This window comes from Leptonotus elevatus, chromosome 13, assembly GCF_054856555.1.
Source record: "Leptonotus elevatus isolate MCC_2025b chromosome 13, RoL_Lele_1.0, whole genome shotgun sequence".
Lineage (NCBI taxonomy): Eukaryota > Metazoa > Chordata > Actinopteri > Syngnathiformes > Syngnathidae > Leptonotus > Leptonotus elevatus.
This window is the reverse complement of record NC_141251.1, coordinates 14,230,044-14,252,159: the sequence shown is the minus strand read 5'-3', so window position 1 is coordinate 14,252,159 and position 22,116 is coordinate 14,230,044. Positions and strand designations below refer to the sequence as shown.

Here is a 22,116-nt window from a genome sequence, read left to right as displayed (position 1 = left end):
CGTCTATGACCCACTCATTGGAGGCTTGCTGAACTCTGCCCGTTTGGAGGGGTTGGGCCAATGAGCCTCCCTCTACTGCGGGGTGTGTCAGCATGTGAGTGTGGCTTTCAGCAGCATGTGTGCAAACTGCAGCGCCCGTGAGCCTCCCGTGAGATGTGAATCGTAGGCTTATTATGTAAATTAGACACCTAGTGATGTCACAATGAGGCGAAATTCCGAACATCTGATTTCACACTTGATGGTTGAACAGCCACCCCAGAGGACCTAATATGTTTTTAGAAGCAATTAAAAAGCTACTTTTCCATGGTATATCCACTTTAAATTTGTAAATATATCAACATGATTATCCGGATAGAGGAGAAAACACAAGACAGGTCCTGGTCTTTGGACCATACTCCCATGCTATCTATGTGCTTGCTCTAATCACAGTTGCCAAACGTATCTGTTTGCACTGATGAGTTGTCAAAATTCCATTGGTGCAACATCTGCTGTTTCAGCCAATCAGAAACCTTCAGGTCACTATGACTGCAGTACAGTTGGATTCTAGAAATGCTAACTCCCTTCAATTAAAAGGCACATTTTTTTCAGTTAAATGTACATAGAAATGTTGCAGCTGACAGGTGCATTATTAAGTGTGATGCTGTATTTTGATGAATACATAAAAGCAAAGCTCAATTAAGGTATGACTGGTAATGCATTGCAGTACATTTCAATGTTATTTGAATTCGACATTGGACTGATCTTGGGAAAGTAGGATTTATTCAGTATTGTTACAAATTTATAAAATGCTAATGTTGCATAAGAAAAGTAAAAAGGAATTCACACTGTTGGAATCAGAAATACATTCTTTTAGAAAACTATAATGCATCTAACACCACTGTGCTTGGTGACGATTGTGAAACTTCTTTTTCCCCCCCATCTTAGTGCATTATTTTCTGAATTATTTAGATGCCTGGCAGCCGACCATAATACATGAGAACCATTTAGGCGATAGGGCAGAATATGGTAAACATCAATTAGATCCAAAGGGAAGGAATGAAGGGCAGTCTAGAACTCATTTACTCACATAATTTTTCTGTGGGTCTGCTGTGAAGAAAAAGAAACAAGAATGAGAGTATCAATTGGAAAATATATTTTTTAAGTAATGTAGAGAATCTCATGTATAGAGTCTGGCAATGAGTGTCAAGCTCAACTCGCTAAATTAAGAAGCATTGTGCTGAAAAGTACGAAAACGTTGGGCTTTCCATTGTGTGCATAACGTGAAAATGAGACGTTACAAGAAAGAGAAAACAAAAGATAGACCTTAACGATGGAGTCAATAATTATGGGTTAGCCTTCCATATATCTGGGGAAGCATGAGCTGTGGACTGAGTAAACGTAAGAATGCTGTTCTAACAAAGCTGTTGGTCAAGAGGCACCAGTTAGGCGAGTGGTAGCTTGAATTCTTGTCTGTGTGAGATGCGAGGGACATCAGGATTTCATTGGCCGGGAGCGGTCACTTGATGGCAGCGGGACAAGAATACTTGCAACACTGTCAGTTGTTCTTGAGCAGCTCAATGCACCCCTGCAATAGTGTCACGTTGTTCTGTGGGAGATAGGGAAAATGGCCGTTAGTCCTTTTTATAGGGTGGGAAAATGTTCCTGATGCTGAATGAAAGAGCCAATAGACACTAAATTATTCAATGAGAAAAGATGCTGAATCCTCTAGAAACTAATTCTTGTTTTGAAATCAGGTTTGACAGCTGCTGCGGGCTCATCTGGTTTATGTGGCTATCAAGGAGCGGAGGTACTAAGAGCACTCTGTAGACGGGCTTGTACATTATTTGAACCAAATATGCAAAAACAAACTAACAAAACCAAATTAACAACAATTAAGCAATATCACATGAGAAGGAGTGATATACTCAGCAACCTTTTTGAAACTGAGAGCTACTTGTTGAGACTGCTTCAGAGTCAATATGTCAATTACAGGTATTCATACTATGGCTACAAGCAACGATTATTGTCAGAAGAGATTAAACGTATTTTTCCCCCTGAACATTATGATTCAGACACGGGTTTGATCCGTAACATGACAGAAAATGGAGGAAAATGTGGAGCATTGTTTTCCAATGTAAAAGCAAGTGTTAGCAAATGTCTTATTTTGATTAAAAAAAGGACAGAAAAAAGAAAAACCTGTACTTGTCACAAGAGCAATGTGTCAGAAGCTTGTCAATATGCATTCAGTCTCATACGTTTCAAGTTATACAATGATGACTGTGGTCTGGTCGTTGCTGACTGAGCCACCTGTTCCAGATGGTTGGCTTTGGTCAGTATGGTATTCTCAAAAATAAGTCTTGTATTTCTTTTAGAGCTGTCAAACGATTACATTTTTTAAATCTGATTAATCACATCTTAGAATTTTGATTAATCATGATTAATTGTTTAATAAAATAGGCTTTTTTAATCCAAAAATGTTCCCCGCCAAATTTGAAGTCCACCGGTTATGTGTCAATTCTTTCGACATTTAATTTTAGATGGACGTCTTCAAAAAAAATTTATCCACTGCACACGCTCATCTTTGTCTTTTTCTAATCAGTTAATTACTTGCATAATTTAAAATGGGAAAAAAATGACACCAATATTTTGACATGAACAAATATTCAGAATGTCATACGCAAACATTTATTAAATGCTTTACATTAATGCATGTAGTTATGTTGATTGCTCAAACACAGCCTGTGCTACCTTTAACGTAACCATCCGCTGTCAAGCTAAAGGATCATCTGCAGTAAAAATTAATAGTGTGATTAATCTGCGTTAATACGATATTTTTTTGTGATTTTTCAATTCGTTAACGCTTTAACTTTGACACCCCTTATTATTATTATTATTTATGCTCTCTATTCATGTAATGTTAAGGCAAAATACTATATTGGGATGTATATACACTCCTCTAAAATTTAATTTCAAATTGCTTCATATGTTTGTTTGTTTTTACTCATTAACATCAACAGACAATTCCAAAGTCTGTGGTGGTCTACTGATTTTATAATACTCCACTGTAAGGTTGCTTTTAGCCTTGTATCTTGAATTTTTACCTTTAACTATAGTCTTTCAATGTCATTAAGTGTTGGAGAGCCTATGTATTAATTTTCTTGACATTGTGATTATCATTATTTACTTAAATTATTTTCTTGCCTTTCCGTCTTGTCCTCCTCCTCCTTCAGCCATCCTGTTGATTAAAGATTTAAGACAGCCGGTTGGGCTGATGCTTTTTTTGTTGTGTTGGAGAAGTGAGGAGAGCAACAGTTTGTCATCCACTAAAACGCTACTACATCAATGGTTCAATAAGTTTTGATTTGCTTTTTTTTGTTTTGAAGTCAACCACGGAGATTGCTTAGCAAGTCGAGAACCTCCTCCCTGGAAGCTATTCTTGCGCTTTTGGAGCGCAAGAGTAGCCACAATATTATGGGTTGTTTTGGGTAGATCCTCTGAATTGACTTGCATAAGTAGAGCAAAAATTAAGTGATATAAGCAGAAATTCACATCAAAGAGACAAAACTACTTAGGAACATTTGAAGGCAATGAACAAACAGACAACAGTTCCAAAAGAAGTTGAACCATCACACCGACTCACATTACTCACCTTGGCATGTTTAATCTCCAGTTCAGCCATTTCTATGAGATTCTTTCTAAATGCCACAACTCGCCTGCCATTGAAACTGGTGAGCTCTGTAAGAAACACAAAGTGCCGTTTGAGATACAGTATAGAATACAGAGTTAAATATACATTCACTGGCCACAACATTATGCTCACCTACACAAGTGAAAAAAAGTCATACAAAGAAGTTCAACGTGTACACATACATCTAATAAATTGTTTTCTACGACCTACAAAAAGAGGCTTTCAGCAAATACAACTATTTAAATCGAGTCCACAAGGATGCACAAACCTTTCTTCCCAGACTCTGAGAGCTTGTCAAATTTCTGTAGACACTGCTGCTGGTGTTCCTCAGCCTGAGGAATGTCCTTACTTTTCAGTCGAGCCTTATCCAAAGCCTTGTTGGAGTTTTCATAGTCGACTAATGCGCGAGCTCGTCTGTAGAGAAGGTCCTATAAGAGGGAGGCGAGAGACCGGGATGAACCGGCGAAAGAAAATTACACATTTTGAATCTCGTTTGCATCAATTGTTCGACTTTTAGCCACCCCCTCCTCCTTACATTGGCTCATCGGTTTATGACCGAGAGCATCAATAAACAACACCCATCGCCTCACCCCAAATCGACAAATAAAAACAAATATACATATATTATTTCACACTGTTTTACTTATGTGCACGTTTTTTTCCCCCGTAGCATCATTTCAGCAGGCTGGCATGATATTGAAGTCAAAAGTATTGGTATCGCGGCAACACAAACGAAAAGTATTTCTAGGCCACAAACATAAAACCTAGACATAAAACAGTCAAATGAAAATCAGCAAGTGTGATGGTAACTGATTTATACCATGTGGTTGACGTATTCTATCAAAAACAGTTTGTAACATCAAAGTGTCATGTCAGGAGTCAGGACCATTGTAAAACAATGACCCACTTTAAATATGCTAAATATATGTTTCTACTTGATAATTGTTGTCATAACAGTAGAAATAATTAAAGCAAACATATTTTGCTAGTAGGCATGGATTTTTATAATACTTCCATTTTAAATATGTGGGCAGAAGAGGGTAGGAATGTGCTACATGTTCTCGGTTTTATTTACTGAAAAAACTTTGTAGATAAACTGTATTTGTCAAAGTAATTGTAATGCAACGCACTTTTATTTTACTGTTACTCAAGCATTTTTGCAAAAAAAAAAAAAAAAACTTTGACTTTCCTACATTACATTCCACTTGATGTACAGGTACTAGTGCTTGTATGATCTATTTAAAGAACTCCACTTCTAACTTGTTCCTGTTTTTCAGTGTAACTTCTACCTAGTGAGGCGACTACGCCGATTTACAACAAAGAAAGTTCATTTTTAATTTATTGTGGCGGAATTTACTTTTATGTTATTTTACAAAGATTAAATAAATTATTATATGGTTAAAAAGATCGGGCAACATTTTGATTTGTGCATTTCTATTAAGTTTTGTTTATTTGACATTCATGCTCTGATTAAAAAATAATAACAACAATAACAATAATCAGAAGTTACTCATCAATTCCCAGAGTAGTTTTTTTATTTGAAAACTTGTACTCAAGTAATTATTTGGAGGGCTGCATTTGTTTTACTTTTACTGAAGTCAACAATCAAAAGTGCACATTTACTTGACAACTATTTTTGGCTACTCAACCCATCAGCCTAAAGGACAACTGGTGGGACTCGCTCACCTTTGCCGCCTGGATATCTCGCATGTAATATCTTAGCAACTCCGTGAGCTTGAGCTCCTGATCAGATGCTACTCTTCCCTCCACTTTCTGGGACAGACCAAAGAAAAAAATAATTACTAACACCATTAATAAAATAATGTTTAAAATTGAACAAACATTCCCAAAGATATCCATTTCTGTTTAAATATACTCACTCTGAGCTTCTCGAAGAGATCTGAGAGCTTGTCCATGTGTCTGAAAGGAAGTAAAATAATATAGACATGTACATTACATGTGTTTAATTTCACTACAGCCACCAACATGAAATCATTTTTTTATTCTTCATACAACTAAATGTAGCACTCACTTCCTATTTGCTGTGCTATCTTCAGCAGAAAGTGCATTCAGAGTGGCTGAGATCTGAATGTAATCATCGGCGATATCTGAAACGACCGAAAGAAGCACAAACAATAAATATATATATATATATATTTTTTTAAAGACAACATTTAGGGATTGCACAGACAGATACAATTTTCCAGACCAAGTACGAGTGCAAGTACTTTGATTTGTGTACTGGCTGATACTACTAGCATGAAAAAAATAGTAGACTTTTTAGAGTAACAATTTTTCTTGCCGCGCATTTCAATTCATATAACCCAAGACATTTGAACAGTAAACTAAAGCTGTGGCTAACAATTGAAGTGATCAATTCTTCCACCATTGTTTCGTCTTGACTATTATGAAAAAGTGTGGTAAAGATTATTTTTATGTTGAGGTCAGAATTGTCAGTTATTCGGTAATGGCAGCATCTCCAGTCTCCACACATCTGCCATAGCTCTTAACCGGAAGGCAAATTTCAGGCTGTTGAAGTGCTTGTACTGTCGTTGTATCAAAGTATTTTTACGAGTACAGACTACAGTACTGTCTGGCACGACCAGTGCATCCCTAATGATCTGATAGCGTGTGTCATGCATACAGTGGAGATCGCATTCAAGATCATATCAATTACTTTTGTGCGTGCGGGTCATCTTCTCTGCTTTGGAAGTGGAATCTTTAATCTTGCTGTAATAGTCGAGTAGGAACGTCTTCTCCTGCTCAAAAAAGTCGTCGACTTCCTGTGGGGGGAAAAAAACAGCGAGACAGTAGCTGGTTAGGAGAATTTGCCTGCAAAGCTTCCATTGATTCAGCAAGATCCCGCAAAAGCCACACCTTTATTCCTGAGATAAGAACCTCATCTGCTGACTTCACCATGTTCTTGAAGAATCCTCCAAACATCTCCTTGGCATTCTTTCTTCTGACACTGAGCTAAAATGAGAAAATGCAAATTATAAATGTACTAAATCATTGTAGTAAGTAGACTGATGTGCAAAATAAAACAAATTATAAAGGCAACATATGAATCAAGCTATTACACTAGCCTATGTAAAAGGTGTAATTCTTTAAACCCACCACTGATAGAAAATGACTTCATAGATTCTGCAACTGCTGATCACAGCAGGATGGAAGCCATGAGTCACAACTGTCCAGTAAAATAAAACACATACACTACTTCCCCTCTTTCCAACTGACAACTAAGGAAAGGAAGTCAGCATTATGCAGAACTCACATCCTGGTCATACTCTAGGAAAATATGAAAGTTTCTGTCTTTGCTTAGAATGGGATGAGACGAGAGTCTCTGCAGGAATACTTCATGTACTTGGACTGTTTTCTTGAACACAGCCAGGTACTCACTGAAAAAAACACACACAACAACAACACAATGTTACAAGCAAACTTGTTTTACCAAACATTGGTTTAATGCGGGTTTCATTTATTTGACACTCACGCTTCCAACTCCTGCTTCATTTTAGTGTACTCTTCCTTGGTCATAGTGGCTTCACCTTCTCCCAATTTGTGCATCTTCTCTCTTGGGCTTTCAAAGTCAGGCTTAGGGGGTGCGGGGGGAATCTAGGAATGATAAACAAGGGAGATGGTATTTTAGAGGAATGAATTTACCCTAAAATGAGTATATAGGCAAAGAGGAGAATTTTACTATTAGGCCAGCATAGTCCTCCGTCTCCACCAGAGTGTCATGTAACCAGATGAAATCTTCATGCTGCCGAGGGACAGAGATTTCTGGCTTCTGGAAAGAATTAAGCGTAGTCTGGGAAAATAATGAAGTTATTGGTCAGTGTTTCATGGGAATTCTTTCACTTACACAAAAGTGTTTACTGAAATGTTTTACCTTTGTGTGGACCGTAAACTTGACTTTGTCTCTTTCACAGAGTGCATCAGGAATGTCGATAAGTAGAGATGCATCATTATTTAGGTCAACAGACACAGAGCGTATCTAAGGAGAAAGCACTGCAATGTGAAACACTTCAAAGTCTTCTAGGGACTTCACAGACTTTGTGCAAGTAAACATTACAATTATTATTCAATGGCTTGTAATAAAATGTAAAATCACCACTACAATTAAACAACAAAATTGGAGGCGCCTTTCACCCAAGGTTACCTTACAGAAAACAAAAGCATCAATATAACGTAATATTAACATAAAAACTAGTGTGTCCAGTTTAAGGCAATATGCCAGACTGAACGTTTAAGTAGGCATTTGAATTAAGTGATGACCAATTACAAAGCTTAGTATTTCTAACTGGGTCCTAGTTTAACTTTATGATGCTAAGTTGACTGCTTGATTTAAAACTGGCAACCAATCACACCTTCCAAGAAAACGGCATGAGTCAGCCTTCGTCAAAGTGATTCTGAAAAAAGCCACTGCATAGTTATCTAAGCACTTGTCAAACACATTAATTAGGTAATTAAATTGCAAGTAGACGGGATGAAGAGTTGACATCCTACAGCTTGAAAACAAGAAAGTTGTGTCATTTAAGGTTGGATGACAGTCGACTAGCCTTTGATACTGTACGTCAGTTAAAAACGAAGATGCCTTCATTTTGATCTGCACGATATATGCACTTGAATGTCAACACGTTTAGTCTGTTTTGTAAGTCAAAAATTAGCTGATAGCCGGTTGCTATGTTGAAGGGTTGTGGAAAGTTAGCGACAGAAACCTAGCTAAACGCTAAACTTATTTTAGTGCCACTAATGATTTCGCCATAACGTTCAGAAGAATGTACGCGCTATGCTGGCAATGCCTTACCTTGTCCTTGTCGCTTTCGTTTAAAGTGGCTGTCATAACTGGACCGAAGTCAGCTGAAGAGGAAAAGTGTTGGATGCAGTGAGGAAAAGAAGCGCTATATCCGTGTGTAAGTGAGGAGCTAGCGGTTTGACGAGCTGTCAATTTTTTTATTTTTTTTTGCTCCGTAATAAAGGAATTGTATTATCGACCAGATCTTCACCCCAGCTTCAACTAAATCGCAATCATGTCTGAATCTGCAGATGCGAATTAACCTCCTTTTTAAGCCATTACCATTAACGTTACTGGTTTTGTTACCGCAAAGTAATGGTAGAGGACGCCAAAGTTGTAACGAGACACCGACGGTTGAATTAGTACGCACGGACGTAACGTTTCAATGAGCATTGTGGGTAATGTAGTTTCCCCTGTGGGAATTTCGCTGTTTTGGTGATACCCAGGACTTCAATTCCCAGCTATGCCAGCGAAGGCCGCGCAAACTCCAGACGGTGGCGGAAATTCGCAAAAAAAACATCAACAACTCGCACATTTGAAGAAGAAAGTTGCATTGGATACGCGGAAGTTATAGGACTACGAAACATCAAGTCCGAGTACTTAATCGAAAGTATTAAGTCAGTATTTAATGCATGCATACGTGGTAGTAAGCAACTAAGACGCGTTGTACGAACAACAACAACAAAATGTTCATATTGAAACGTTTGCCATTCGCCGGAGGTATTTCTGTACGGATGCTTCAGTGCACATCTCTCACTTACGGCTTTTTCATAGCATGTCATCGGTCCAGCTACCGTAGGGGGGCGAGTCCGTACAACTCGGTGGACAGAGAGCGCTACTCATCTCTTGTGAAGTCTGTCATGTCTTCAAGGGTCAGCTCTCAAACCCCAGATACCATTCAAGCTGAGGATGAGCACGTGTTTGGACCAGTTGTCAAAGCTCATAATGTGTTAAGACAAGAGTCGAGGCTTCCTAAAGTCATGCATCCCTTCATACATTGCGAGGAAACAGAGGAGCCTGAATCAAGTCCTCCAGTCCGGATTGTAGTAAACCGCGACCAAGATCGGTCGTCCATACCGAGTGTGACCAGGATTCTTCAGGCAACACTTTCACCAGAGCAGCTCTTCTATCTGGAGAGATGGAAGAAGATGATGATTGCACAACTGGGGGAGGAAGGATTCAAAGAATACACCAAAAGTAGGTTTTGTACCATGCCACATTTTATTAATTTAATATGCTTCCTTTAATTACATTTGATGTTCAACAGTTTTGTTTAGGCAAGGGAAACTTTTCCATTCAGCCCTGGAGAACGTTATGTCAGGCGCAACAAAGGAGGACGGACAGCATGAACCGCATCCACCTGATGTGATGGGATACATGAAGAGCATCACTTACATTCTGGAAGATGTCAGTGCACCAAGAGCAATAGAGAGCAGTGTACAGCATGACACTCTCAATTATTTGGGCATTGTGGACTGTGTGGCCCGCTACAGGCAAGTACATTGCTAGAAAACAGTGACTTTCTCTTCAGAATCAATGTTTTATTCAATATTATACTACAAGATACGTACTCCCACAAATGTTGATAAGTAATTCTCACACAAAAATATTTCAATGTTGCCAAATGACTAATACCAATGAAATCAAAATTGTGCTTGTGTTTGATGACAATTGGAAACACAATCTACTTTTCAAAGGGGCTTGTACTCATTTACAGGGGGTCCTTGGTTTGTGCGGCAATGTAAGAATATGTCATTGTGCGCTACAAAACTTTGTTTTTCATTTGATTATTCAGAGGTGTTCTGTGTGTTATTGACTGGAAGACTTCGGAAAAACCTAAACCGTTCCTGAGCAACACGTATGACAACCCCATTCAGGTGGCAGCCTACGCTGGAGCTTTGAACAGTGATGACAGATACAAATACCAGGTACTCTATTCTATTGTTGTAAGTGATTGTATTTAAATCATTCACTTCCAGCCATTATCACTGAAGCAACCCCCTTTGCTCCCGGCTGTTTTATTTGATTTTGACTGATTTCGCAAGGCCCACGGAATATTGCGTTCTATTGCTATAAAAACATGGAATCTACCTAAAGATTAGAGTCTCTTCTTTTATCAGGAAAAAAAAGTATATTTGTATCTGTTTCCGTTTTGCAGCAATTAGCATTAGAATATAGCTAAATTCATCATTGTACACAAACTTGTTCACTAGTGTCAGATCTCGGTTACCCTGCCGGCTCTCCGTGCAATGGGTTAAAGCTCCCCTTTATCCCCACCCGCAGCAACACGTTTAAAAACAAGGGGTTGACGGGAACCCTCCAAGCCGGCTGCGAGAAGGATTCTTTCATGTTCTCACCGCCCCGGTTTTAGAGCGTCAGCCCAGTCTTACTTCAGATAAAATCCTTGTTGAGTAACCGCTTTGAAACAAGGATAAAACCTGAACACGCTCTTTTTACTGCAACTCCTTCTCTGAACGATGGGTTGCACTTGTTAAGACCGAAATAAATGTTGCTGTTTTTGTTAAAACCTCTCGGGCCTGTTTCCTGTTCTAAAATAAGCCAAAGTAACTTTATAGGTTCAGAAAATAGCAGTCACCGTTGGTAGGGTATTGTTGTTCGTTCACTAGGAGACCTAAGTGGTTTCTGGGAGCATGACTGAAATAGATCTGAAAATTAAAAAGTGTTTAAAGTGAGATATAGAAACAAGATACCTTGCTGCTTTTACTAGTTAATGCTTGAGTGTGTCTAATACCACACTAATCCATAAGAGGATGGTAATAATCATGTTTCATATAAATCCAATTTGTAATTGAATTTTTTTTATCCCTCAAAACGAGTCTAATATTAGAAGAAAATCCTGTCGCTGGATGTTTATACAAAGCAGGGTTTTATCTACTAAAAATAAATAGATGCAGACAGACACTAAGAAAAGTATCAGAGTGTACATGTAACTAACTGTTACTCTTTTATGGCTAGCTCGGCTCCCAAGGGCTGGATTATGATCTAGTCCAGTGGTTCTCAATCGCGGTCCTCAAGTACCCCTATCCAGTCTGTTTTCCATGTCTCCCACAGCCAGCACAGGTATTCCACACGATCAGCTAACCCATAGGTGTCAAACTCCGTTCCTCGAGGGTCGGACTCCTGCAGGTTTTGGATGTTTCCTTCTCCAACACAGCTGATATATGATTAGCTCATCAGCAAACTCTGCATAAGCCAGATAATGATCCTGCTGATTGGAATCAGCTTGTGTTGGAAGAGGGAAACCTCCAAAACCTGCGGAACTACGGTCCTCGAGGACCGGAGTTTGATACCTATGAACTAATCAGCAAGCTCTGCATGAAGTCTGATAACGATCCTCAGCTGTGTTGGCTGAGAGAGACATGGAAAACAGGCTGGATAGGGGTACTCGAGGTCTGGGGTTGAGAACCAGTGATCTAGTCAAATCTGATTCTAGATGAAATCACTAGTCACTACTATTAACAACTATATCTATAATTGAAAATGTTGAAATGCGTATATAACCTACTCCTTAAATTAATCAGGACTAATGGGAATAAAGGTTAAGATTTTCTTGGATTTACAATTCAAAGATAATACATGTAGTCCAATAAATGAGTTGAATAGATAAAATGATTCTTGATTCTTAAAACAATTTCCAATATCATTTATAAGTTCTCACACTTAAAATCAAGCCAGTTGATTAGGTTTATAGCAAGGCAAAGCGTTCTGCTAAAATCCAGTATAAGTGAGTAAAATGAAATAATAATTCCATCCATCCATCCATTTTCTGTACCGCTTGTCCTCACAAGGGTCGCAGGGGTTGCTGGAGCCTATCCCAGCTGGCTTCGGGCAGTAGGCGGGGTACACCCTGAACTGGTTGCCAGCCAATTGAAAAATAAAATCTTAATTAAGTGTTACTCATTGGAAATAAATAACAGTACTCAATAGAGTAAAATATTCCAGTTCCAGTTGTAAAAGAGAGTAGAAACCCAATAAAATCCAAAGGGCAAATAACTTTGAAGAAAAGCAATCCTTTTTAGGGTGGAAAAGTTGAGAAGCTATTTCGCCTATATCCACAATTGTCAAATAAAACTAAAGCAGCTTGGCCCTAATAGGAGATAGCGATAAGCTTACTGGCTACCCTTCTGGAAATGCTAAAGTCTCTCTCCTATTCTGCTTTAGTCTAGTTAATTTAGCAATCTCCGATGTAAAACATAGTTCAGTCCTACTATCTGTTGTGTTTCCCAGCTGCAAAAAGAGACTATATTTCTATATTAGATTACCTCAACTCTAGCAAAGCTCATTTCTGTGTATGGCACAGTGTATTGGGGTCAAAGGTAGCGTCAAAAACTCTTATTCTGACTTTTCATACTATCAATGGGGAGATATTCTTAGAAAGGCCTCCCTTTCTCCAAAGTTCGTAGATGACGTTTTCCTGAACTGCTGTATAGTATTTTGTGTCCTCCCCATATCTGCGTAAGTGGGAACCCCCTACTCTCATTAATCACTTAACACTGATACTGAATGTCCACCCAGTGGATCACTTCACGTCAAAGTTTCACATATGTCTTAACATCGACACATTTCATGTCATCAACACATCATAATAAAATATATGAACCCACAATATAAATGCTAACGTGTCATTACACCTAGCTCGCATGTAATCGACAGATCCTGTAGTTATAGTGACTGTCATTAAGTACAGTCATGTTTCATCCTAACACACGAAAATTGTGTGAGAACAATGGTTCATGGGCTTTAACTTTCCTTATCCAAACACAAGTTTCTTGAGTAATTAATGCGATGTCTGTGATTCACCATACTCAACAACTGAACTAGTAGAACATTATGTGTGCATGACAAACTCCAGCACGACGTTCTTCCAGTTCAAGCAACCTGTTCATGTCACGCAACATGCATGTTACAGATCCTTTTCAAAAAATTTGAATATCATGGAAGTTGATTTATTTCCAATATTCCATTTTAAAAAAAAGTCCAACTTCTATAGATTCAAGGTCCACCATTTTAATGATTTCAAGTATTCATTTTTTTATTTTTGCATAATTTGGACTTCCAGCTCATAAAACCTACAAAAACAGAGTTGCAAAAAATTTGAATACTGTTACGAAATCAGTCCAAATTTTGCAGGGCAGGAATTTTTTTTAAACTGAGTGTCATCTACTAAACTCAAAGCATCTACACAGGCTTCTCCAGGTGTCATTAAATTGATTCAATTTGGTTCTATTGTCTCAGTTGGGTTCAATAATGGGGAGGACTGCAGCCTTGACAACTGGCCAGAAGAACATCATTGGTAGGGTATCAATAAGTAAGCCACAAAAGTTAATAGGCAAGGAGGCTGGTTGTTCACCGACTGCTGTGTCCAAGCATATCAATGGGAAGTCTAGTGGAAGCGCTAAATGTGACAGGAGAAGATGCACCACCAAAAGAGATGACCGTGGGCTTCAGCGGATTATCAAACAGAGCAGATTCAAGAATCTGGCAGGGATACAGAAAGAGTAGAATGAGGCAGGAGTCACAGCACAACAGTCTGGTTCCTCGAGTCAAGCCACTTCTGAGCCTGAGCCATCGTAGGAAGCGTCTCAACTGGGCCAAGGAGAAGAAGGACTGGACTGTTGGCCAGTGGTCCAAGGCATCTTTTTTGATGAAAATAAAGTTTGGAGGAAGACGAGTGAACTGAATCCAAGCTGCTTGAAGTCCAAAGTGAAATATCCACAGTCAGTTATGATTTGGGGTGCACTGCTTGTGCAGGTGTTGGTAAACTATTCTTCCTTAAATCCAAGGTCACAGCAATAGTCTACCAGAATGTTTTAGAGGACTTCAAGATTCCCTCTGGCCTCTGCTGAGGATCTGTATGGAGATGCAGATTTCATCTTCCAGCAGGACCTGGCCCCTGCCCATGCCGCCTGAAGCACCAAAAACGAGTTTGATGCCCATGCCATCACAGTGCTTGAATAGCCACCCAACTCGCCGGAGCTCAACCCCATTGAGAATTTATGGGGGGGAAATGAGGGACATCAGGCCCAAAAACCTATACAAAGAAGCGCCTGACAGCAACCATCAAGGAGATCAGGGCTTCCATAACCCCCCGGGCGATCCCACAGGCAGGTTGCCTCAATGCCACGGCACATTGAGGCAGTTATTAAAGCAAAAGGATTTCCAACCAAGTATTAAAGATTGACATATAGTTTTGAAAAGTACAATATTTGGATTGATGTGATCTTAATTTACCCCCCCCCCTGAGAATTAAATGGTGATTTCTTAACAGTATTGTAATTTTTTGTAATCCTGTTTTTTGTGGGTTTTATGAGCTGGAAGCCTAAATTATGTAAAAATAAACAAATGAATACTTGAAATCACTTAAATTGTGGGCCCTGAATCTATAATCTACAAAGTTTAACTTTTTGAATGGAATTATGGAAATCAATTATTTTTTTCATAATTTTTTGAAAGACATCTGTACATGAGCATGTTACACGACACTGGGGAAAAGAGATTGTTGCAACATGGCCATGGCTGATCTCTTTGACTTTTTGTAATAACTACCATTGCTTTAAGCGACCTCTTCAGGTCAGTAGCTGCATCAAAGCCTTTTGTATGTTCGAGCATTAAAAAACGCATGAAAATCTGTTTTTGGGTTGAAGGACAAAGTATTTAAAAAAAAACAACAACACATATTTATACATTTTGGGGTTTGAATGAGTTAACTCATTCATCACTCACACTTTGTTTTTTGTTTTTCTAGGTGGGGAACGGGCTTATTGTTGTTGCTTACAAGGATGGCTCACCTGCCCACGCTCACCAACTGAACCGTGAGCTGATGTCGGAGTATTGGGAGAAGTGGCTGATTCGCTTGGAAAAGTTCCGACAAGAGAGGTGAAAGCGGTTATCATTTCATCAGCATTTTCAAATTTGTCTTCAAATGAAAGACAGTATGAGTATGAAAGTTTTCAAGAGGTGTGAAAAGGCACCAAAATGATTTGTTAGTTCAGAAATATGTCAATGATGCAGGATGGCTAACACTAGTCTAACCATTATAATATTTTTTTCTTCATTTCAGATCCAGTGAAAGGTGATTTATTTCGTCAGGGAGAAGATGAAATCTGGAAGTCTGTTCAAACAATGCACTGTGAGAAATTAGGGCAAAATCATCACCCCATCTATGTTCTCAACACATTTCATTTCCTTTATTTAACCAGGTAAAAAAAAGTCATTGAGAGTAAAAATATTTTTTCAAGAGTGACTTCACTTGATGTAACTTAAGCTATCAAGTCATGTAAAGTAAATGGAATGCCATCCATTTCAAATCAAGTTGTCAAGCAGGCGAGTTTGCTCACGTCCACCTCACAAAGCAGTCTACCAGAAATAAATCATATAAAGGCCACAGATATGTTATGTGCATGGCAAGTGATTTACTAAGCTGTAATACAAGTTTTTTATATCTGATTATAGGTTAGTTGTCAAAATCAGGTGTTGAACGCAACCCATATCTCTCTGTAAGAGGAATCCTCAATAAAGCACAAACTTTTAAACAGTTTATAAGAGACCCTGTTGTCTTCCACTACATGGCAGAACACTGGGTAGCCCTCAGCAAGGAGCCTCTGGGCCATGGTGTAGATCAGGACTGTGGCGTAACCTTTGTGTCTGTGATCAGGCCATATATTCATGTAAAAGCAGCCACGATACAGGCTGACCCTGGCCGTCAGTGATGCAGTATGAATGGAAGTTGCTGATCTGTCTCACAATTCCCTTGTAGGTCATTTCATCCCCCCTAAACATCCAGGTTTGATTCACCAGCTGAGCATGAGAAAGCTCTAGAGATATATTTTTTTTTTTAAACAAAACAAAAGCATTCAAATGTATATATTTTTTTTATAGCAAATAATAAATTCCGTAATCATGTTTTAGTTTAGAACTTGATTTCTGTCAACACTGTCAGATACATTAAAAAGTGTAATTTTAAGTGAGAGGTCTGAACGCTACTCTGATAATCTGTCATAAAATACAGTATACATTACAGCAACAATAATAAGGAAAGTCAACATTTTGCAGTAGAGATGCCTGAGAAGAATTGTGAAAATCACCTACAAAGACATAATCACAAATTAAGAAGTTTTAAATAGAACCCATTAGCGAAAATGGGTCAGAAATAAGTTACTAAGAAGAATCTGATTTGCACGACATGTATTGAGAATGAATGAACATCGGTATGCCTTGGTAGCCCTGAAACCGATCCCAAAAGCAAGAGATAGCTGCGACAGCCGAAGAAGACCTGGCAAGCAACTTTCAAAGATCTGAAACAGATGAAAGTGTAATGGGCTGATATGCCATCTGTTGCAATGAATAGGTTGAAATGCTGCCCAATACGCAACCGATGCTGGAAGGACTAAGGTCTCGGTCTAACAATATGCATACATGGATTAAAGTAAAACCTCAGGCTTTTGTTGTGGTATTTTGTTTTCACATTTTAAACAGCCTTAGAACATAAATAATAAATGTAAAATAATATTGACTACTATCTTTTTGTAACATAAGAGCAACAATTAATAAGGGAATGCTGTTTGTATATGACAAATTATTATTTTCAAATTGTAGTTTATTTTGTGTAATTTAATAGCAATGATTTCATTTTCTGTACACATTTTTAAGGCCTGGTGATTGGTGATTAGTCATGTTTGTATAGTTACACGTTGCAGCATTGATGGCGTAACCTTTGTGTGTGCTGCTAACCTGTCGAATGCTGGTATGACCAGATGGCAAATAGAGAAGATGTACACAAGACCGATGTTCGAAGCTGGCTTGTCTTGCTTTGATTGAAATTTGAGGTGCCAGTTTCAAAGAGGTCGTCAATGTTATCCTTTTCAAAAATGTTGTATTCTATTACAATAATAAAATAAGTGCTCCAGTCGATTGTATCCTCTTATAATAACGTTTTCCTCAAAATCTTCTCATCCACGCTGTGTGGATATCATAGACCTACAAAGATAGTGAAGGAGCAGCATTGGTTAAAAATAAATAAAACAATGACTTAATTCAATGAAAATTAAAAGGTTTAATGACAAAGTTCAAATGTTTGCAGGTCTACCTGAAAACTCTTGGGTAAGTATTTCAGCAGAACAGTCTCAGCGGTCATCCGCTCATCTTTTTGGAGGACCTTCATTTTTGGTGGCTTGATTCCAGTATAGTGTGGTTCAGCAAGCGTCACTGCTCTTCCATCCTTAATCAGTGTGTAGAAATTTTTCAATGTTCATTTATTTTAAAAAATAACACAATTTCAATAATATGCAAAAAAAGTTCTGTCTCAACATCCATTTCTTTTATGTACAAGTAGTTGTATATAAACCATACTTTTTTTTTGCAAACTCACACACATTAGAAGTAACAAGGAACCATGTGATCGTACACAATATGTCCACCGATAATTGGGATCTGTTGCTTTGAAAATATTGTAGTGTCATGTATGGTGCTGTACCACTTAGTTAACACAAGATGGTGCTCGAACAATGCAGAAGTTGCTGTGGATGTAACCACCACACTGCATTGCCCTGTATTGTGTCACAAATGGAACAATCGTATATGCATGTCTTCACAACAGATCTTATCTTTACTATGATCCTGAAAGAGGACACTTTATTTTGATCATTTTCATGTGCTCGAATCTTTATAAGTTCTTTCTTTTTCTTTTATTTCCAAATAGTTAGAGACCACTTTTCAAATTGAGTTCCAAAGTTTAATAAATCAGACCCTCTGTTTTAAGTGCTAAAAAACAGCCCTTATGTTCTGCTTGTTTGAAAAAACAAGATTCGCACCTCTTTCAATATTCTCTGTAACAATATTCTTTGGTTACGTGTTAACGCACGGAAAAGTATGCAGCCCAGTTGGGGTAAAAGTGTGCAAAGAGAACAAACTTTAACATGGTGGCAGTGGTTGAGGTCTCTTTCTGAAGTGTAGGTACGTACAAGTTTTCCTCGGCGAGGACCACCACTAGCTTAGCCGCAAGTGTGAGCCTGCCTTGCGGGGCGCAATGGATGGATTAAGGCCTCCACAACAGTTGTGTTTGGACTCCAGTAACGTTTCGAAGACATGGAGGGATGAGTTTTCTCTCTGTGTGGATTTGGCTTTGGATGAAGCGGATGACAAAAAGAAGGTGAAACTGTTTAGCAACAGTATCTTTTGGCGAGAGTGTCAGAGAACGTTTAGACACGCTGATGGCCGACACGGATAAGGATGCATGGAAGATATTATTGACAAGTTTAATGATCGCCGCACAATATCGTTTCTTTACAAGAAACAAGGACTCCAGTGAGAATATAGACAGTTACGTCGCAGAACTCACGTACTGGCTAAAGTGTGCAACATTGGGACTTTGAGAGATTCGCTCATCAGGGACAGGAAGTAACAAAGTGCAAAGTGTGTGTACATATATATATAAAAAGAAGTAATCACTTTGATTTGCTGTACGAAGCTTAACAGTAGAAGTGAGACAATTGCAATTTAAGCTATCAAGTAATGGAAAGTCATTGGAATGTCATCGATTTCAAATCAACGTGCACTTCACAAAGCAGTCTATAGGAAATAAATCGCATAAAAGCCACAGGCTTAATATATGCAAGGCAAGTGACTTACTTAGCTATGATACAAGTTTTATCTGACTGATCATTCTGTATGTCAGCTGCTTCTCAAAATCAGGTGTTGAACACAACCCATATCTCTCTGTAAGAGGGATCCTCAATAAATCCCAGGCTTTTAAACAGTTTATAAGGGACAATGTTGTTTTCCTCTACATAGCAGAACACTGGGTAACCCTCAGCAAGGAGCCTCTGGGCCATGGTGTAGACCAGGACTGTGGCGTAACCTTTGTGTCTGTGCTCAGGCAGAGTATACAACATGCCTATTGCCATGTATTCGTGTAAAAGCAGCCATGATACAGGCTGACCCTGGCCGTCAGTGATGCAGTATGAAGGGAAGTTGCTGATCTGTCTCACAATTTTCTTGTACCCAATTTCACCCCCTCCAAACTTCCAGGTCTGATTCACCAGGTGAGCATGAGAAAGATCAAGGGATAAAATCCTTGATTTCATATCACTGTTGAAAAAGAAAGAAAGAAAGAAAGAAAGAAAAGCATTAAAAAGTGAATACATAAAATTGTAGTTTAATTTGGTTAATTTCACAGCTTTGATCTCATCTATTTTAAAGCCTGGTGATTAATTAGTCATGTTTGTTTGCCTAAAATTGCAGCTATGATAAATTATGAGATTTACATAATTTCTAATCTTATTATTAAAAACTGCTAACCTGTTGATTGCTGGCGTGACCAGATGGCTACTATGTGGCAAATAGAGAAGATGTGCATGAGCCAGATGTTTGTGGCTGACTTGTCTCTGTGTTGAAACCTCTTGGAGCATGGCGGTATGAGAACTGTCATAGCCTGCAATGAAAATGGATATAATAATATTCATTCCATAGCTAAATACTACAAAGTTCATTCAAATCTACCTTCAGATTCATATATTTACTCCACCACCTGTGAATTACCTCCAATTATAAAATAAGTGCTCCAGTCGATTGTATCCTCTTCTAACAACATTTCCCTCAAAATCTTCTCATCCAGGCAGTAGAACATTACTTTTTTGGTCCAGTCCGAGGCTTGTTTGTTCTGTGGAATACAAACAAAAATATTAAGGTGGACCAAGGAAAATTATTATTATTTTTTTAATTTGGGTTACAAACTCACTTCACGGTCAGGGCGACAAATTATGACCTTAAAATCGGGCCACGCATCAACAATGAACTGCACGCAACTTTGTTTGTTTCTGTTACAAGCATATAAGTATCCATAGACCTACAAAGACAGTAAAAGAGCAGCACTGATTTACAAAGAAAGCAATGAGTTACTTGAAATGTTTCATGACAAGGTTCAAATATTTGCAGGTCTACCTGAAAACTCTTGGGTAAGTGTTTCTGCAGAAGAATCTCAGCAGTCATCTGCTCATCTTTTTGAAGGACCTTCATTTTTGGTTGCTTGATTCCTATGTAGTGTGTTCAGCAAGCTTCGCTTATCTTCACCCTTTGAGTTCAAAGGTCGACATTTGATCAATAATTACCGGTTGTTGGGGTGTGTGTGTGGGGGGGGGGGGGGGGTGACCATGTTGAAGTGTCCTTTAAAAGTGAATGAGGAAAGTTAAAGTAGCTTGTAGGTGGAAAAGTGATATATACAAGAGAAAGCTCATTTCCTTTCTGTGCCATCTAAAAAGTGTTAAATACAATATGACCTTTACTAAAACAAGAGACATGACAAGACAAACATTTGGTGGTGTTATTCCTCTATTGAGCTGGATGAGTCTACTCGTGTATAGTATATCCAAATTATTACCCAACTCCCGTGGACATCACAAACATGCATGTTTAAGTAAGTATGCTCATGTGAGAGCTTAAAACAAAATAGGTGACAAAAAAATCCTGTCAGAAAATAAAGTCAGGTGCACACCACACTTACTGATTTTTAACACCTAAAGATTTTTTTTTTAATATGTAATTGGCATAACCCCGCACATGACATGCACACTTAGTGCTCTTGTAAGTATGTGGCGTACCAACAAAATTAAATTAATTTCTTATAAAAAATATACATATACTTTAGCCAACCACTATGTATATGTTGACATTTAACAGATTTAGATTTCTATTGCAGTTTTTGTGGTGAGCTAAGAGAAACATAACGATATATCCATTTATTCTGGGCTTGTCTATTACACAAAACAGTTGTGGTGCAAATTGACAGAATTTTATTATAGATCATATTCATCCCCATGTCTCCTTACTTTAGAAACTTATTTTTAGGTATTTTTTTTAATATAAGACTGCCCACGTGCAGTTTTATTTAATACACGTTATTATCATTTTAGCAAAATTCTATATTCATAGATCCAAATTCATGCATAAGAAACCAAACTCAATTGAGTTTTTTTTTTGTACGTTTGACATTATCTATCTGTCTCAAATCAAAAAGATGTGAAAACATAATTACAGCAACATTTATATAATATTCTCTGTTTACACAGTTGTTGTTGTTTGGTAATTTTATTTGGCTTTTATATAACATATATATCTTATATGTAGAAAGAAAACGAGTAACGTGTCAACCTTAATGGGAAAATGGCAACGTGGCAAACGACAATCTAGTTTGTCCAATTGATTTTGCCGTAGCATTTTATAAACGGTTATCAGAGAACGTCTGAACACATTAAATATACCAGAAACGCGGGATAAAACTAATAGGAAGACACTCTCAAATAACCGCATTTTACAACTTAATTATATGAAGTCTGGGTCGTTTACAGTTCTATCAGCATCACTGTCGTGCAACGTTCCAAATCCTAGTACGAATAATCACAGTTATGCTCAGATTTTACCGTCCATAACTCGCTTCCCAAAAGAAGGTCGATGAAGAAGACACAGGAAGTGATGTGCGGTAAGTGGTCAGAAGCAACACAATAAAGTAACACTTCCAAAATAAAAGTGAATTATCAAACAGGTGAACAATTTGGAAACAGGTGGGTGCAATGCTTGGGTATAAAAGAATAGAATAAGTGCGTCAGAAATAGCCAAACAGTTTAAAGACAAAGTTCCT

General features: G+C 38.2%; 3 protein-coding genes across 4 annotated transcripts; 1 reads left to right on the top strand and 2 right to left on the bottom strand.

The window, feature by feature from the left end:
* Positions 1–742: 742 nt before the first annotated feature.
* On the bottom strand, positions 743–8,842 carry snx5 (sorting nexin 5). 2 transcript variants are annotated; one of them, XM_086092739.1, is made up of 13 exons: positions 8,478–8,842; positions 7,560–7,664; positions 7,368–7,478; positions 7,161–7,282; positions 6,942–7,065; positions 6,545–6,640; positions 6,345–6,450; positions 5,700–5,775; positions 5,548–5,587; positions 5,354–5,440; positions 3,936–4,095; positions 3,629–3,714; positions 743–1,585 (listed from the first exon to the last, which is right to left on the bottom strand). In XM_086092739.1, exons 1-13 carry the CDS (start codon positions 8,511–8,513, stop codon positions 1,535–1,537), a joined length of 1,200 nt encoding a protein of 399 aa, XP_085948865.1. In that variant the 5' UTR covers positions 8,514–8,842; the 3' UTR covers positions 743–1,534. The 2 variants fall into 2 exon arrangements, with proteins under 2 accessions (XP_085948865.1, XP_085948866.1); XM_086092740.1 differs by lacking the exon at positions 8,478–8,842 and adding an exon at positions 8,038–8,196.
* mgme1 (mitochondrial genome maintenance exonuclease 1) lies at positions 8,260–16,030 on the top strand. The gene is made up of 5 exons (XM_086092741.1): positions 8,260–9,662; positions 9,733–9,958; positions 10,261–10,393; positions 15,232–15,362; positions 15,547–16,030. Exons 1-5 carry the CDS (start codon positions 9,152–9,154, stop codon positions 15,560–15,562), a joined length of 1,017 nt encoding a protein of 338 aa, XP_085948867.1. The 5' UTR covers positions 8,260–9,151; the 3' UTR covers positions 15,563–16,030.
* A 2,678-nt stretch (positions 16,031–18,708) lies between these two features.
* LOC147163924 (glycine N-acyltransferase-like protein 3) lies at positions 18,709–21,942 on the bottom strand. The gene is made up of 6 exons (XM_086092742.1): positions 21,899–21,942; positions 20,424–20,553; positions 20,221–20,328; positions 20,022–20,142; positions 19,782–19,914; positions 18,709–19,571 (listed from the first exon to the last, which is right to left on the bottom strand). The coding sequence occupies exons 2-6, from the start codon at positions 20,496–20,498 to the stop codon at positions 19,172–19,174; spliced, it is 837 nt and encodes a 278-aa protein (XP_085948868.1). The 5' UTR covers positions 20,499–20,553; positions 21,899–21,942; the 3' UTR covers positions 18,709–19,171.
* Positions 21,943–22,116: the final 174 nt, after the last annotated feature.

Coding starts and splice junctions, on each gene's coding strand:
- snx5 (XM_086092739.1), bottom strand. CDS start 8,513: ATGACAGCCACTTTAAACGAAAGCGACAAGGACAAG. Junction 7,283..7,367: donor AGGACTATGCTGGCCTAATA/GTAAAATTCTCC, acceptor TATCATTCCTAG/ATTCCCCCCGCACCCCCTAA. Junction 4,096..5,353: donor GAGATATCCAGGCGGCAAAG/GTGAGCGAGTCC, acceptor TCCCTCTTATAG/GACCTTCTCTACAGACGAGC.
- mgme1 (XM_086092741.1), top strand. CDS start 9,152: ATGTTCATATTGAAACGTTTGCCATTCGCCGGAGGTATTTCTGTACGG. Junction 9,663..9,732: donor ATTCAAAGAATACACCAAAA/GTAGGTTTTGTA, acceptor GATGTTCAACAG/TTTTGTTTAGGCAAGGGAAA. Junction 9,959..10,260: donor GACTGTGTGGCCCGCTACAG/GCAAGTACATTG, acceptor TTGATTATTCAG/AGGTGTTCTGTGTGTTATTG.
- LOC147163924 (XM_086092742.1), bottom strand. CDS start 20,498: ATGAAGGTCCTTCAAAAAGATGAGCAGATGACTGCTGAGATTCTTCTG. Junction 20,329..20,423: donor ACTTACCCAAGAGTTTTCAG/GTAGACCTGCAA, acceptor CTGTCTTTGTAG/GTCTATGGATACTTATATGC. Junction 19,915..20,021: donor CACTTATTTTATAATTGGAG/GTAATTCACAGG, acceptor TTTTCATTGCAG/GCTATGACAGTTCTCATACC.